Below are 16,083 nucleotides of genomic sequence, written 5' to 3'. Positions count from 1 at the left end.
GGCGAGCAGCCCAAAGGTTTTCACAGGACGCAAGTTCCTGAAGGGCTTTCCCTGTGTTTTTCCATATTTCCAAGCTGTTGCTCAAATCAAAAGAAATGGCTCCAAGGAGGCTGCAGAGGGAGACCATGCATGCTGTCAAAATCCTTTGAACTGTTTTTCTACCACCAGCATTGGAGCGGGGAAAACATCTGAAAAAAAAAAAAAAAGAAGAATAAAAAATAAAAAAGAGTGGGGATGTCTGAGCCCTGGGATGTTTCTTGCAGCTCCTGAAAACACAACTGGAGCTCATAGCGATGTTTGTACATTCTGAATGTACAGGGAGCATGCATTAGCTGAATGTTATTGTAAGACCTATTGTATTGTATTTGGTTCCTTCTGACATTTTAATTTTAGAAGAAAAGGTGTAGCAAAAAGAGACTGCTTCCAAGACACACTGAGCTGCAAAAACACATGAATGAAATCATACAGTTTTTCCGTGAGTATTAAAACTGATAAAATAATTTGCTGTAGGTTTTATTCTCTGTGGTTCTGCTATCCAAATTTTAAGGAAGCCCATGAAAAGATGGGTTACTTATTTCAGTGATCACAAACTGGAACCGTTGGATTTTTTTAGAACTTTTAGAATTTGTTCTTAATAGGAATTTCCATATGATGAATAATTTGTGCTGATCTGTTCAAATGAGTTCAGACATTTCCACAATATTGTCTAAATATTTCAAAAGGGAAATGAATCAAATTTCAGTTTTGTTTCAGTTTTTACAGAAGCAGATACAGATCTAATTTTTACTGTTTGAGCTTCACAATTACCTTTTCTGTTTCATGCTACACATAATTGACATCCGTGTTCCGTACAGCAAAGTAACCTCTGACAATTTTCATCTTCAGAACTATTAATCAATCATTTACAATCTTACGCTAATGATACCCCTGAAAACAACTCAGGATGTTTTGCTGAAGGTGGAGACTCCTGAACAACTGGGCAGCCCTTCTTTCCACCGGTAAAGAACAAACTGGGGACTGGGTTGCTGACCAGTCCATTCGGCTCAGTACTTTTTGTTTTTTCACTCTGTGTGGTAGAGGTAGATCCCCTGCTCTTTCAGATAGGTACATTTTTAAGAAGATAAATAAGAACCCAATAAAGCCTGCTATTCCTCGGCAGAGGCTGGTATTAGGCAAAACAAGTTCCTGCTGGGCTCTTCGCAGCAGAATGGTGGTCAATGATTGTAGAGTAGAAGAAAAGGAGTAAAAGTACAGTCCCCAAAGATGATAAACAGCCATGTTTTCTCTTATTTAATACAATTTATGTTTAATAACATATATTTATTGATTTTCAATCCAAATGTAACAACTGCACAATGTCTGACTGAAAGGAACCGCAAGCCTAGAAAAATTTCTCTTTGAACCCAGATGCATTCCTGTTCTCAAAACTTCCAATCTTTTCCTTATGCTATCTAGTGCTTACCTTTGAGTCGCTTGTCCTCTGCAATCATTTTACTTTTGAATCCACCAAAATACATGCCAGGAGCAAGAAGAAAAACACGACAAAAATCCACCTTGATTTTATGCTGCCTACCTTTTATTACAATGAAAGAAATATAAATAGGGGCTTTAATTTAGTACCAGGCTAAAAGGTGGTGATTCTGGTTGTGCTTTGCAAAAAAATCCCCATTTGTGTCTGCACGTCAGCCGACAGTGACAGTTCAGAGGTCTTCACCTGCTGTCTGAATGACTTAAAAATGAGCAACGGGGATGTGAAGGAGGTAAGTCTGCGGAGATGCTGCCAGCACTCACTGCTAGATCTTACCCTTCCCCTTGCTGAGTCCCAAGACGACAGGGTGTTCAAAACCTCTCTAAAAGCATTTTGCAGCCCTCCTGCACTCACCTGCGTGGACCTGCCTGTGCCCGTGCTGCCTTCCTGCTGGGCATCGCCCCTGCCTGCTCCGGTGAGTCCCACTCGAGGGTCCCAGCAGCCGCCGCTGCCTTCAGCCCCGCTGGTGCCTCCCTGTCTCCCCCCGGCCCCCCTGGAGCTGCTCCTGTGGCTCTGACTCTTCCAACCGCCCAGCCTCTTTGCTCACTTCGTCCCCCAGGTGAGGGCAGGGAGCTCCAGGGGAAAGGCTGTAAAAGGGCTCCAGCGATATCACTAAATCCAGCCTCTGGTCCTGACAGACAATACACAGTAAGAAGTGACAGGGACACATGTTTTTTACTTCACGTTGCAAAAAATAATGTTTATTGCAGTCTGGTTAGGTATAATACTTGTGTTGTTAAAAGCATCATTTCCCAGCGTTTCGTGATCAAAGGTGTCATGATTATGACTTTATTGAAACTGTTTTCCTTCTTGGTGTCTATCATCCAGTTCTTTTTGGATTAGTAGTTTGCCATAACCTAAAATGCAAAACAAGTGAAAAATCATGAGACCCAGGAATTTGTGAATAGTATATGTTGCATCGAAGGTGAAGGATTTAAGTAACTGAAATGAGACTTTTGCTTCTCAGTCACTTTTTAGATTAAAGTTTATATTAAATTAAAAAATAATTGAAGTTCCAGGCTTGAGCAGCATGTGCTGCCTTCTAGAATGCAATTGCAACCATCAGTGTTACCGATGAAGACAAATTTGAGTGATCATTTCTGAAGTCATACCAGTAAAAACTTTATAACCATAAATATAGCTCCAGTATAAAGGGAGAATGCATTACTAAACACTCAGGTTATTTAAAAATTAAAATAATTTGGATAACTATTTAAGAAAAGGATACTTTATTTTTGCTTTTGCACTGGTAAGGACTTGTCTACAGAGGTTACTCGTATGGAAAGTAGCATTTGAATCAAAAGTGATACAGGTCCCTGAGTAGGTGGCAGAAATCTCAGTCAGAGAACCTCAGAAATCACTGTCTTTATATTCTCCAGCAGCAGCATCTAGAAACTCACCGACTCGATCCAGTTATTGTAAGCAGACACCCGGGTGAAGACAGAAGGCTTGTGATAATAGTTGCAGCCAAGGGAAGAGCCAAAGCTGACGATACCGTGCACTTCCCACCTGCCATCAGCCCCTTGGCAGTTCAGTGGGCCACCAGAGTCCCCCTGGAAGGAAGGGGGCACACAGTTAATGGCAGTCGTAGTATGCATAGCTCCTCATTGGTTTTTTTTTTTTTTGCTTTTCTTTCCATCAGGCTTGTTTGCTCTGAAACCGAGCCCTAAGAGCGGTGTCCTTTGAACTCACGTTGCAACTGGAGGTGATTCCATCCCCACCAGCACAAACCATGGTGGGTTTCACTGTGCTTCCCCACCAGCCAGACTGGGAGCAAGTCGCGTAATCCACCACCAGCAAAAGGCCTTGCTGCAGGTCATCTGGAAGAGCTCCGTTTGCTGAGAGGGAAGAGAAACAAAGGAATCATGGTACCAGTTGGTGCTGAAGAAAGAACAAAACTGCGTTGTTAAGTTTCTTCCAGGATCTGGGTACTATCCCTCCAGGTAAGAAACTCCAGAGGGGGTCTATATTAAAGGAGAAGCTGTAGAATCTATTCCTTAGCTCCATTCTTTTATTTATATATATATATATGCATGCCTTAACTTATGAACAATTTGTGTTCCATTTTAAAATGTCTCATTGTTAGAGAAATAAAGGGCTGCTCTTTGTTCAGGAGTTTGCAATTTACTTATCGCTCTAGGAATTGCCTCTTGAGCCGAGCTGACACTTCTGCTGAAGCCTCTGAGATTTTCTTCACCTTACATCTATTCCCTTATGTGTCTTTCCAGTTATTCAGCGGGGTTTGTTAGCATTAGCAGATTCACCAGTCTGCACGCTGTTAATGTTTGTTTTACAGGAGTTTCTAAAAGCTTAGGACGGGGCCCTCTAGTGCATTACTAGCCCCATTACAAGCAAAATAAACTTGAAAGGCAGGGAAAAATCATACTGTGTGAGGGAACTGATGAACCAGCTCGCTACACTGAGGCTGAGGGGATCACCATCAGCAGCCTTTTTCCAATCAGCCCCAAAGGAGAAGGCAGTACTGAAAGATTTTGTTCCACAATTTTGCCAATGTCCAAGTACTTACTCTGCAGTCTTCCCCATCCCGTCACGTAGCAGGCGGTGTTGGAGGAGAGGATGCTCTGTGCAGGGGGCAGGCAGGCCAGCTTAATGTGGTTACTTAAGGTGACGTGCTCGCTGAGCTTGATGAGAGCGATGTCGTACCTGTAGGCATAGGCAGAGATTTGAGAGTGGGGAAGAGAAAGGGAAGGGGTGAAGAGGTTTGCAAACAGATTAAGACACAACAGCATGAATACTTAGCAGTTATACAGCACCCCCAGCCTATTCAAAAGTGATGCAAGGCAGCAAGGAGGCCAGTACATAAGCAATAAAGATTCCTCCACCCTCAAAGCAGTGGGGAAATCCATGGACTGGAAGACTGTTCCCTGCAGAACTGTCCACTTCCCTGCTGGCAGCTTTCTGCAAATTGCCTTCGATTGATTCTTTTCAACAAAACCAAGCATGTGTTAGGACTAATTCCAAGGAGCTGGAAACTGAGGGGATTTCTTTGCTAATGCCCTTAGCCTGCAGCAGGACACAGGAGTCCTTCAGCAACAAAGATATTAATCAATAATACTCTGTGTTTATGCCGTTCATAGGAGGACTTCAGAGAGCATTGTATAAATTAATTCATTCCCTCCCACTATACAAAAGAAATCATTGCATAGAACAGCTTCCCACCCAAGCCTAAACGTGCAAAATGATATCTGAAAACACAGTTAATCAATAAATAATTAATATTGAAAGTTCTTTGTCTTCTTGACAGGACAAGAGGTAACAGGCACAAACTTGAACATAGGAAGTTCCATCTAAACATGAGGAGGAACTTCTTTCCTGTGAGGGTGGCAGAGCCCTGGAAGAGGCTGCCCAGGGGGGTGGTGGAGTCTCCGTCTCTGGAGACATTCCAAACCCGCCTGGACACGTTCCTGTGCAGCCTGCTCTGGGTGGACCTGCTTTGGCAGGGGGTTGGACTAGACGATCTCCAGAGGTCCCTTCCAACCCCATATCATTCCGTGATTTTCTTGAAGGGGAAATTGGAGTCTCAACTCTTCTGTATGAGCAGACATTTAGAAGTACCGCTGTAAGAGGTGGCTCTAAACATGTACTCATTTAGCTGACACAACTCAGGGTGGGGGGGATTCAGGCAGTTTGATTTTTGCCCTCTATCTAATAACTGAAAAGATATTTGCCACCAACTTACCCATTTGCAACATTCCGTGGATTCCAGTTCTCATGAACGATGATTTTTTCTGGAAAACTTTCAACTGATCCTTCTTCCACAGCTGCCAGATTGTATTTTCCAAGAAGTACTCGATAGCTCCTAGAAGAACTGGACCAGAGAAGGAGCAACAGTCATACAGCTGCTGGTTTGCTGCTCAGGCATCTGCATCTCTGCCACCTGAGATATTCAGTAAGAACATCCTTAAGACTAATCTCACATCAGATGCATGATTTGTCTGGAGCTGAGCCAACGTCTGACGGATTTGCTAAGGACAAAGCCAGGTTTAACAATCATTTCATCTCCAAGCTGTCCTGCCAACTCCTGCTGAAGGCTTCATTAACAAACCCAAGATGCCTCCAATCTTTGCAGGATTCAGCTCGTATTCTTCAATGAAGTAAACATTTGGACTGCTTTTTGAACAGTGATAAACAGCTTCACTGATAAACAGCTGTGTGACAGATATAATACGTAGGATTTATAACAACAACATGCAGCCAGTCCTTCTTATTTCATATATGACATTTTCTACAACTTAGTGTCACAATAACCAAGAACTGGATGTACATATTCAGGGACGTAAGCTACCAAACCAAAATGGGGTTGTCTTTGTGGAAACAGCAGCAGTTTTGATGATGAAAGGGCACAGCTGTACCCAATCCTTTCTTTGTTATACTGCCCCATAATACGAAGAGCTTACTGAAAATGTCTGGTATATTTGTGATTATTTCTTCAGGGAGGGGATTGATTAGTGAATCTGTGGATCTCACTGCCACATATATTATAGAAACAGGCAACAAAGCTGTATTTTAATAACAACTTCAAGAAATAATGATGTTTGTAGTTATTTACAGAAGAGTATTTAGTTCATGTAATTGTATGAGGGGTTTTTCCCCTCTACTTTTATTTTAAGGAAATTATAAGGTGTCATTCTTCTTCTGACCTATTGTAATCAAAAGAGAAGATGTGATACTCAGAGCTTTTAGTTGGGAAAGGGAGAGCTGGCATTAATACGGTTTTGCTTCATCTCTCACTGCTTCCTGGGCACAGATTGTCACTCCGTTACTTACCTGATGCAGTGGGCAGCTGTCATCACCCAGTTGGTTGCAATGAGGGTTCCTCCGCAGGTGTGATACCATCTGCCATTTGAAGTGTATTGAAGAGAGGCCTAGGATCAACGGAACAAGTAAGGCTCGGATTTTTGCTTACTGATTGTTTTCATTGTCGCACTTTCTTCATACACCTAGAACAGAACTTGCTGCTGGAAGATGGTGGGAGGCTTTTAAGCAAAAAGTTTCCAACTCCTGGACATAGAAAAAGTTTCCCTCCTTCCCTAGCGTCCAAAAGTTTGATTTATTTTATTTTTAATGTTGTTTCTTCCAAAGCTATCACTAAGGCTGGCCCAAATAGAGAGCATGTATAACTACACTCCAGTAGGCGTTGTATGCTCCGCTGAACTTCACGGTCATCTTGCTTAAATATGGGGTGGTGCCTAAGACTACTGAGAGAACCCGAAAACCTGCATAACCAGCAAGAGGCGGCACATTCAGAGCTTTCTTAAATAGATTGAAAACTTTGGGTTTAATTAGAATATAATAGTGAAAACCTAAGATGTATCAAATGAAATATAAGACCTGGTTTTGTTCAGCCGTGTTGTGTGAGGGTGGCACAACCCCAGCTGTTTCAGGAAAGGCACAATGTGACTCACCTGCCAGGGCCAGCTGTAGGGTCTCGCGTCTTCCCCTCCGACGACTTTAGACACAGAGGGGGGGTAGGCAGGAACCCCGCAGCCAAAGGCTAGAAGATATACAAAATAGAATGCGTTTTAAAAGTAGAAGGCGTAAAAAAATGTCTGTAAGAGAGGGGGTTTTTTAAATATAAACTATGTTTGTACAGGACATTGAAAGGTACAAATATAGGCTGTGATTTAATGTGGTACAAGTGAAGATACAGCCATCAGCCAAAACTGACCAATGCCATACAAAGCCTTTTTGAATGGTTTCATTTTTCTTACAGATAATCAAATCAAGTTGGCTCAGCCAAATTCTCAGGTGTCAGCTGAGATGCAGCTCTTAACCAATGCAACAATTTGATGTGGATTAACTGTATCTCAGTGTATTCAAGCTAAGTAAAATAATGTCGAATTTCCTAAAGGCTGAGCAGTAATGCTAATTGAGCCCCTGTAAGAACGGAATAGCACAGCAGCTAGCTACTGTTCTGAGGGAACAGCCTATGCTGTATCTCTGTCTGCTTTGTTGCAGAATGTCTAATTTCCCTAAAGAAGGAAAGTAGCTGAAATTGGGTACGTACCTGCAGCTGCCAGAGCCAACACAGCAACGAGAACTCCAAGCATGATGCCGGTGAGCTGTCTGCTGCAGGCTCTGCTTTGCAGGCCATTTTATATGTTATCCTTTATCTCTGCGACACGTGACTTAAAAGGTAGTGCTATTCTGGTACCAATGGAAAACTCGTGTAATTGTGGGATAAATTTTTATATGTACAAGTGCCTGAAAAAAAACAGTTTAGATGGACCTTGGGTCCAGGCTATATAAACAACTTGGTCAAAAAAAAATTCCAACTGAGCCGCACACTATTTGTAGCAGCTGTTTGCTTTCCCATTGCCTTGAAAATTCATCACAAAGGTGTTTTCCGAAGGTAAATGTTAAATGAATTATTCTAACACTTGATGGTATGTCAGCAGTAACAGTGTCTGATCTATTCAGACAGTGATAGATTCAGACATGTCAGCGGGGTTGGATTAGAGATCTCTGGGGGCTCTCTTCCAACCTTAATTATTGTATGATTCTGTGATTGCTTGAAATTGTATTTTGTTCTGGTTTGTTTTGTGCCTGATGGCATTTACCACCGTGTACTGACCGAAAACCTGTATCTTCTTTTCTAGCTCAAGTCACATGTGTGTTAGCGTGCTGTACTTCTTCAGTAAACCAACTGCACTCGCTTTAAAGTGGAAGATGTTTCAAGCAATACAGAGACCCAGCTGTCGGGGATGATGGAGAAGCGCTGATGCAGCGCTTCTGGTGAGCCAGATGCCCTTTCTTTCCTATTTACCTTCAATTGTTAGATCAGTAGCACGTCCCTGGAAGAGATTAGGGTTCCTGTAACCCTATTACAACCCTATTGCAAATGAGCATTTTTACACCCCAAATCAGCATGCTGACCTGTGGCATAATGCAGGGTGAGCTTGTTAACGATAAAGGCTAAACCATTTTCACCAATAGGACCAACCAGGCAAGAGCAGGGATTTACACCACTACAGAGCTGCTGCCACAAAAGTGTGTCCCCTAATTAATTACTGGACATTTGAGATCAATGACTTGATATCAACGCTTACGCTTGTGTCTCTTTCTTCCTTTTTTTCTTCTGCTACTGGAATTTTCCATCCTCTGTCACATTCCCATCTGCTTACCCTTCACCTGAAAAACTGTTATTGCTTATTTAAAAAACAAACATCTCTCTCCCATAAGCCAGGTCACACATAGGGAGCAAACTTATTAGAATGGAAAGATACCATAATGCCAGTTTTGTAACCAGAGGTGCATTGTACATACAGACCAAACCAGAGGTTTCAGAAAAGCTGAAATAAATCTATTGTTTACTGTCAATATTAACGAGCAGCAAAATCCCTGATTTTCATAGCTTCCATTCAGCAGCAGGTACTGGTTTGGATGAGAGATGCCTGGAGCACACATGTGGAAGGCAGAAATACGTAACGCTTTGCTGTTTTCTCTGCTTCTCAGGAATGTATTATCCTGCCCAAACAATAGCACTTGAGGAGGCTGCATTTTGAATTTCAAATGGAATCAACCAAACTCTATTCTGGCATCTTGTATTTATTATCTGACAAAAGCATAAATCGGGATTAATTGAGTGCAGACTTGAGATTCTAAAATTTTTTTTCATTAATTAGTTGGCTCTCTTCTTAATGTCTGAGTTTTCAAGCCAAACAACATACTATGCTTTTCAGCTTAACTTCCACGCCACTGTAGTTTTCTCTGAATACCAACTAAAAATTAAATGCAAATTTTGGATGTTCAGTTACTGTCTCGACTTTCCCATTTTATGGGTGTGCTTGTGAATGGGGAATTTTGTTTAGGTTTTTTAAGCATTTCTGCAACCATTTCACAAATAATCCTCTGCTCTCACACACTGTAAATCTCTAAGTAGAGAAACCCTGTTCTTTTTCCCTTCCGTTGTAAAGAAATTCTGAAACAGTTCTTTTATTATATGTGGGTAAGGCTCATAAGAATCATGATCTTTTTAATGTAAAACACTCTCAAAGCTTTTTTTTTTTTGTTTGCTTTTTTTGGGGTTTTTTTTTGGTTTTTTGTTCCACTCCTGCTTTATGTAACAATTTCTTCTGCATCTTTTCCAGGTCTAGTCTAAATAGGCTGAAGTATCTTTCTTGGACTCAGAGGGCATCATACTGTTGGCAGTTCTGCAAGTGAACATCAAAAGCCTCAGCCTCCAGCTGATACCACGGTGGCTTGGAAACAGCTCCCCAGAAGCTTTTATCATCTTCATGCCAGATGTTTCACAGAAACTAAGCAGTTCTTGGACCTTCAGTAAGAAAGAGCAGGAACTTCTGGTATGTTCTGTTAAAATGTAATAGCTAATATTTCTTTTACTACTCAATGTACTTAATGTACAATTTATAATGTACTCCGTTGCTTCACTATCGTTAGTCTGTTCCCTTGCAGGGTAGTAACTATGCTGAATTACGCTAGACCAATTAGTAAGCGGAATGGTCTGCAGACAAGTAACAGACACTGAAATCTGCTTTTCTGAGGGAGGCTTTTAATCTGAAACTAGGCAGTAACCTATTTAAAAACTCAAAGTTAAATCCTGCCCCAGCTTTTCGTTGGGAGCACCAAATGTTCCAAATTCATTACTTGCTGGAAGGCCATTAAATCTGCTACTTGATTGTTCCCTGGGTTCATTTCTGGGTGTTTTTAAAACGAAAGCTTGGCCTGCGCGCTTTGAGATAGAACAAGGTTACACAGAGCCAGGGAAATGGAGATCAGCACCACTCAGTGTTTCGGTCTCTCATTGTGCCTTCCAAACTGTCTGTTCCCAGATTAGATCCATTTATGTATTATTTTTCCACACTGTATTTCCTTTTAATCCAAGCACTTTTGTGCTGGATTAAATACTGGCCACAGACGTAACATAAGGCTCTGCTCGTTTTAACTGGGTGGGGAGCCAGGCGAGGAGAACACTGATGGGGACGGGGGGGGGAAAGGAAAAAAGAAAAAACAATCACACTTTGGTGATCAGATTAGACTGAAAGATATTTATTTAGAAACAACAGCTTTGGTATTTTAAAACCAAACAACCTTTAAATCACTAGAAAGTGGGATGTCTCCCCCCATAGCCAAAACAAATCAATGCACAAAGTCTCAGTTTGCTTACGACAGGAAACCTGCAGATCAGCATTTCCAAGTGTAATTCCAGAAAACAATGTCGTTAAATTGGTTTTGCACTCTACAGTCATAAAGGCTGAAAAACCTGTTACCAGCACTTAGATATCTACAGTTCCAATTGACTGACATTTTACTGAAGTGGAGGCAAAATTATTAACATCCTTCCCCCCTCCCCCCCAAGCAATAAATTAAAAAATGTATACCAGAAAGGAAGTTACACTAAAGTTTTCTAGTTAAGTTAACTCTCTGAAGGGAATCATCATCCTTTATTTTCCTGTAAAATTAAGAAACAAATCAAAATATCAAAGGACTTGGTATTACCTTCAAGTATTTTCACCAAATGGATTACTCTTAGGGAACTGAACATCTTACAAGGAAGAAAGAAACATCTGTTACACAAGCTTCTGGGATAAACTCTTGTATAACCACACCTTCCAAGTCTCGGATTGCTCTCTTAACAAGGCACAAAGGGATTGTTGCTTTCAAAAGGTCCTTGTTCTCAGCTGCAAAAGTCAGATGTCTTGTGCAAATGGAGGCTGAAAGCAGGACTAAGTTCACTTGGACACTGGGATGTTCCCATTCAATTAATGAAACGGGGTGTTATTTCAACACCATTAATCTTGCTTACTGCCGCCGGCTTCCACTTCAGCCCTGTTTCTAGAATCAACTTCTGCATCATCTTCATTGTAAGTAGGTCCAATCAAGACGAGGCAACAGATTGGTTTGCTGTACACTGCAAGGCTTTGTGCAGTGTGGGGAAGGAAGAGGTGTTACACCAGCCCTGGCGTGTAGCTGTGAAGCTTCTCAGCGTTTCGGAGCACAGCGTCAGGGACAGTTACCTGCAGTAATGGTTAACAAGTCACTCTGTAAAAGGCAGAAGGCAAGTCTTGTAGATGACAAAGGCAACCAGATAGACAGCAGTGGAAAAAACAACATAATTTTATAATTTCAGGACACGTTTCAGGGTGCATGTCAGGGCGCAGCTGTATACACAGTAATTGAAATTAATTCCAGACCGCTTCCTCCTTTTGCACTAAGGTTCCGATCATGATCACAGGCTTATAACTGCAGTTGTCTTTGATATACGTATCTATTCTACCTCTTCCTGGGTTAGTCTGTCTAGCCACAAGCACCTTCCACTCTGAATTCTTTCAATGGATGACAGGTATCCCGACCAGAACTGCTTAGGATCAGGCCTGATCTCCAGTGCTGAACGTTACAAAGCCAGTGAGATGAGAGGAAAATTGCAACTTGCTTAAGCACCCCTTATGTACTGACTGTCAAGTTTAGTCTAGCACCTTCTGTCCAGCCTTAGCTATCCAAAATTCAATTTGCTTTTATAATTTGGAAAAACAGGGCAATCTAAAGCTAGAACTTTTCCTCTGACAGCTCTAGTTAACTCTGTCCTTTTTTATTTCCTCTTTTTTTTTTTTTTAAACACAAGTTACATTTAACTCTGTTCAACGCTAAGGGTGCCGCTGAACAACATGGCCAGCTCACACAGCAAATGCAGTCTTGTCTCTGATTTCCACTCTGTATCACACGCAACCAGAAAGTACCAGTACTAAGAGCAGAAATCACCATCTATGGTCTATTCTGTGCTAAGTTTTTACGAGCAACTAAGTTTTCTAAGGCAACGCAAAACAAGAAATTCAAATCCTTTACACCAAAGTGAGATGCAGTAGAGCTTGAAGTCAGAACCTTCAACTCACAGTATAAAGCACTCAGTATTATTCTTAACACAGCTGAGTATTTTGTCTGAATGGGAGAACCACTAACTCAGCACTTTCCCAAAATGATGGCGGCAAACGTGGTTTGATGGAGGACTGCAGTGTCTCTGAATCTATGAACATTTACCAGTAGTCCCAACAAAGTCAGCACCTTGCCCTAAGAACAACAGCTTGCGTTCGTGTGTTCTTGTACGACACGTCACACATTCACACCAGGCAGACAACTGTGCACGTCTCCCACGCAGTAGTACAGACAAGTACAGCAGCTCTCTCACAAGCATTCCGGTACTGGGGAACAAGAGACACCAGCTCATTACCCAGCTGCAACTGCTGGCTTAAAAACAAGCAATATCCTACACCAAAGTGTGGAAAAAGGACAGAAAAGCTGTGCCTGCCTTGCCCTGCAGCCTCACAAATGTTTAAGAAGGACAGATGATGGCTTTATCTTTTTTAATGTTTGTGAGCCCTACCACTCCGGTCCCTGCCCTAATCCTGCTTCTTGCAAGAAAAGGTCACGGATCACTTGTTGCAAGACTGAAAATCCTCACAGTCCAAGACAGACCCTCCCATAGGCACAGCTGACAGAAAATCAGGTTGACAACACTCAGTGGAGAGCAGCCAAAAGCAGCAGCCTATACCTTACTCCTGAAGAGCGGCTTGGCTCCCGGCCCGCAATATTCATTGTAGATGAGTTTGAACAGAAACAAGTGAAACAAGGTGATTAAGGAGGCCACACTGAACCAGAAGAGGAAGGGTAAACCTGGGTATTGCTTGGCCATGTGTTCCTCGTGAGCCAGAATAGCTTTTAGATGGAGTGTGTGTCTCAGGTCCTGCAAGTGGATCAAATCTGTCGATATATAAAGCAGTGGCGTGATGGGTTGAGTCACCATGACGGGGAACGTATGACCTCGTGCCTCTGAGGTGAGCTCCACGGGCTCATTCATACAACCTGCCTCACACGCATACAGTCTAACAGGTTTGTCTTGGAATTTCACAGACACGTGCAAGAAGGGCTTTCCTTCAGCATCCAGCAGAACCGCTAGATTAATCAAGTCCTTATTGTAATGGATCCCACGTAAGGAATAGCTGTTATGAAGTACATCGGGGTCAGCCTGAAACTGAAGGTGGTTTTCTGTGAACTGCAGACCCCCAAAACTAAGCACCATTCCCTGCATAAGACCATGGACTCCAGCTGCCACAAGACCCTTGCATCCTCGTTTCTGGAGAGTTAGCTTCCACAGGTCTGAGAGTTGCAAGATCTGGGTGACACTGGTCAGCTTTGCTGGCCACAGGTTCTCTGCATGCATGGTCGCGTGGCCACTGAAGCAGTGGTCAGCATAGTTCATGCTGGCTTCCATTTTTTCTCTGTCCTCACCACTAATGAGTGGATCTAGCAGAGGAGCCGGCATGGTTGATAACACGTAGTAGAGGGTCATGTTCACAGTCTCGCTGGATGGTGTGTGCAAATCTGTGATCTTTCTCATTTCAACCCCTGTAACAAAAGAGAACAACCAAGAGTCAGAAGATCACATGTGAATATAACATTAACTAGGAGAAAAAAAGATCCAATGTACATGTTGCCATTCAATACACAGGCATTTCTTACACGTAAGCACCCTTTGCCTATGAAACATTGAAGTGTGGAACTTTTCCTTGTATTTTCTTAGATGCTCTCTCTCTGCTACTTGGGAGTTTGAAAGCCAAGCTCCCACTAAAGGGCAAAGCAGTTTGATATAGAGATGCCTTATGGAGCTGTCACCACGACTCCGCAAGAATGATCTGTCAAAGGAACATCTATCTTTTTACTGGCTATAAAATAACAAGTTCTACATTACGTGGGCAGCTACTCTTTTATGCAAGGGCATGAAAATCTTATTTTAAGTAAAAGCATCCTTGTAGGACAGTCTTTAACTTCCACTAAGAAATCTGCCCTTTATACTGTCACTAGAGGTCAACTCTATTTCCAAGTTAGAGCTGACACTGGGCAAATCAGTGAAGTTCCTAGAGACATGAAAGCCAGCACATCTAGAGTTACAAAGAGAAATGCTCTTCTATCATTTCCTTTATGCAGTAACAAATACTCCACTTTTGTAAATTGCAGTGGGTTCCAAACCAGGAACACTTTTATTATCCCACAACATGCCCTTTGGCCCCCGAGAGAAATCTGTCAGGAAGAGTGAAGCCTCTGAGGACGTTACAGCAACTAAGTCACCGAGCTTCCTGCTGCCCTCTAAAGCAACCCTTTGGAGGTTGAGCATCACTTTCCTTACCTGAAGTGAACAGGTCTGACCAGGTCTGTTGGTGCTCTTGAAAAAGATCTTCCACTCCCATCTGCATCACCTCCAGCATCTCCTTCTTGGCCGACTCCCTCAGCTTGCTGAAGGTCTCCTCCAGCCTGGAGACCTCGATGGGCTCTGAGGTGTACACCACGGAGAGCACGGTTTCATCGAAGTGGGATTTGGGTGCTACCTGCACCCGGCTCACGAGCTTCTTGGCAGCCACCACCATAAGCACCACCTTGGGGCTCCCGGGCAGCAGCAGGCGACCGGAGGAGAGCAGGAACTGCCGCTCCTCCACCTTCTCCAGGCTGGTGGCAAAGCGGCTGCCCAGCGAGGGCGCAGAAGCTGGGGCCGAAGCCTCGAAGGCAGCCACCCGGTCGGTGGGGTTAGTGATGCGGATGCGCTGCAGGTAGAGATGCGGCCGGCTCCGGTGGGCCGCCACCTCCTCTCGCACGGTCACGCAATCCCCGGCGCCCGCCCCGGGTCCCGTCTGGACGCACCGCACCCGCCGCACGGCCCCGTCCCGCAACGCCGCCACCGCCGCCCGCGCCTCTCCGCGCCCGCCCAGCGCCCTCAGCCGCACCAGCGCCGGGTACTCGGTGGCGAGCGCCGGGCCGCCGCCGGATCCCGCCGCCGACACCCAGAGCCGGCCGGCGGCCACGTCCAGCAGCAGGAAGCCGTTACCCGCCAGCGCCAGGCCCGGCCCCGGCCCGCCGTCGCTCTCCCCGGTCGCCGCCGCCTCCTCCGGCAGCGGCAGCGCATCGCCGCGCTCGGCCTGCGCCCGCCAGGCGCCCGTGGCCGCCTGCAGGCAGAGGGCGGCGGCGCCGCGGGGCTCGGTCCCCCGTCCCGCGCCCCGCCGGGCCCGCGCCGCCCCCAGGTACCAGTAGGCGACCAGCAGCAACGCCAGCAGCAGCAGCAGCCGCCGCGCCCAGCTGCTGGAGAGCAGCCCCGGCAGCCCCTTCAGCCGCTGCTGCAGCCACATGGGGGGCGGCGCGGGAGTCCCGGCCCCTCCCGGCCCGTCCCTCCCCGGCCCCGATGCCGCCGCGGCACAGCGACCCTCACGCCGCCATCGTCCGCCGCCCGGAAGCGTCGCGCCGTGCGGCAGCCCCGACGCGCTTTGCGGCGCTTTGCGACAGCCCCGGACGCACCGCCCTCTGAGGAGGCGCTTGGCGGGGAGCCATCGCCCGCCCCGCCGCCGCCGCGGAGCCAGGCCTCCCCCCGGCTCTGAGCTCCCCTCCGCCCCGGCTCCGGGCCTCCCCGCGGTTTCGACCCGCCGCTGCCCGCAGAAGGGGGGCCGGGACGCCCCCGGCGCCGTAGCCGCGGGTGTAAGTCAGCAGCTGCAGCCTTATTCCAGCCCACGGCTGAGGTTTTGTCTCTCCCACCCGGG

At 45.0% G+C, this 16,083-nt stretch overlaps 2 protein-coding genes across 2 annotated transcripts; both read right to left on the bottom strand.

The window, feature by feature from the left end:
* Nucleotides 1-2,916: 2,916 nt before the first annotated feature.
* On the bottom strand, nucleotides 2,917-7,599 carry LOC141473898 (chymotrypsin-like elastase family member 2A). The gene is made up of 7 exons (XM_074161524.1): nucleotides 7,557-7,599; nucleotides 6,955-7,043; nucleotides 6,317-6,414; nucleotides 5,229-5,357; nucleotides 4,056-4,192; nucleotides 3,221-3,366; nucleotides 2,917-3,081 (listed from the first exon to the last, which is right to left on the bottom strand). The coding sequence occupies exons 1-7, from the start codon at nucleotides 7,597-7,599 to the stop codon at nucleotides 2,917-2,919; spliced, it is 807 nt and encodes a 268-aa protein (XP_074017625.1).
* A 2,942-nt stretch (nucleotides 7,600-10,541) lies between these two features.
* KIAA2013 (KIAA2013 ortholog) lies at nucleotides 10,542-15,678 on the bottom strand. Its single transcript, XM_074161522.1, has 2 exons — nucleotides 14,688-15,678; nucleotides 10,542-13,909 (listed from the first exon to the last, which is right to left on the bottom strand). The coding sequence occupies exons 1-2, from the start codon at nucleotides 15,676-15,678 to the stop codon at nucleotides 13,050-13,052; spliced, it is 1,851 nt and encodes a 616-aa protein (XP_074017623.1). The 3' UTR covers nucleotides 10,542-13,049.
* Nucleotides 15,679-16,083: the final 405 nt, after the last annotated feature.

This window comes from Numenius arquata, chromosome 20, assembly GCF_964106895.1.
Source record: "Numenius arquata chromosome 20, bNumArq3.hap1.1, whole genome shotgun sequence".
Lineage (NCBI taxonomy): Eukaryota > Metazoa > Chordata > Aves > Charadriiformes > Scolopacidae > Numenius > Numenius arquata.
Note: the sequence above shows the minus strand (reverse complement) of the source record. Positions and strands in the feature narration are given on the sequence as shown.

Coding starts and splice junctions, on each gene's coding strand:
- LOC141473898 (XM_074161524.1), bottom strand. CDS start 7,599: ATGCTTGGAGTTCTCGTTGCTGTGTTGGCTCTGGCAGCTGCAG. Junction 4,193..5,228: donor CCACGGAATGTTGCAAATGG/GTAAGTTGGTGG, acceptor CTATGCCTACAG/GTACGACATCGCTCTCATCA. Junction 3,367..4,055: donor GGGATGGGGAAGACTGCAGA/GTAAGTACTTGG, acceptor CTTCCCTCTCAG/CAAACGGAGCTCTTCCAGAT.
- KIAA2013 (XM_074161522.1), bottom strand. CDS start 15,678: ATGTGGCTGCAGCAGCGGCTGAAGGGGCTGCCGGGGCTGCTCTCCAGC. Junction 13,910..14,687: donor GTCAGACCTGTTCACTTCAG/GTAAGGAAAGTG, acceptor CTTTTGTTACAG/GGGTTGAAATGAGAAAGATC.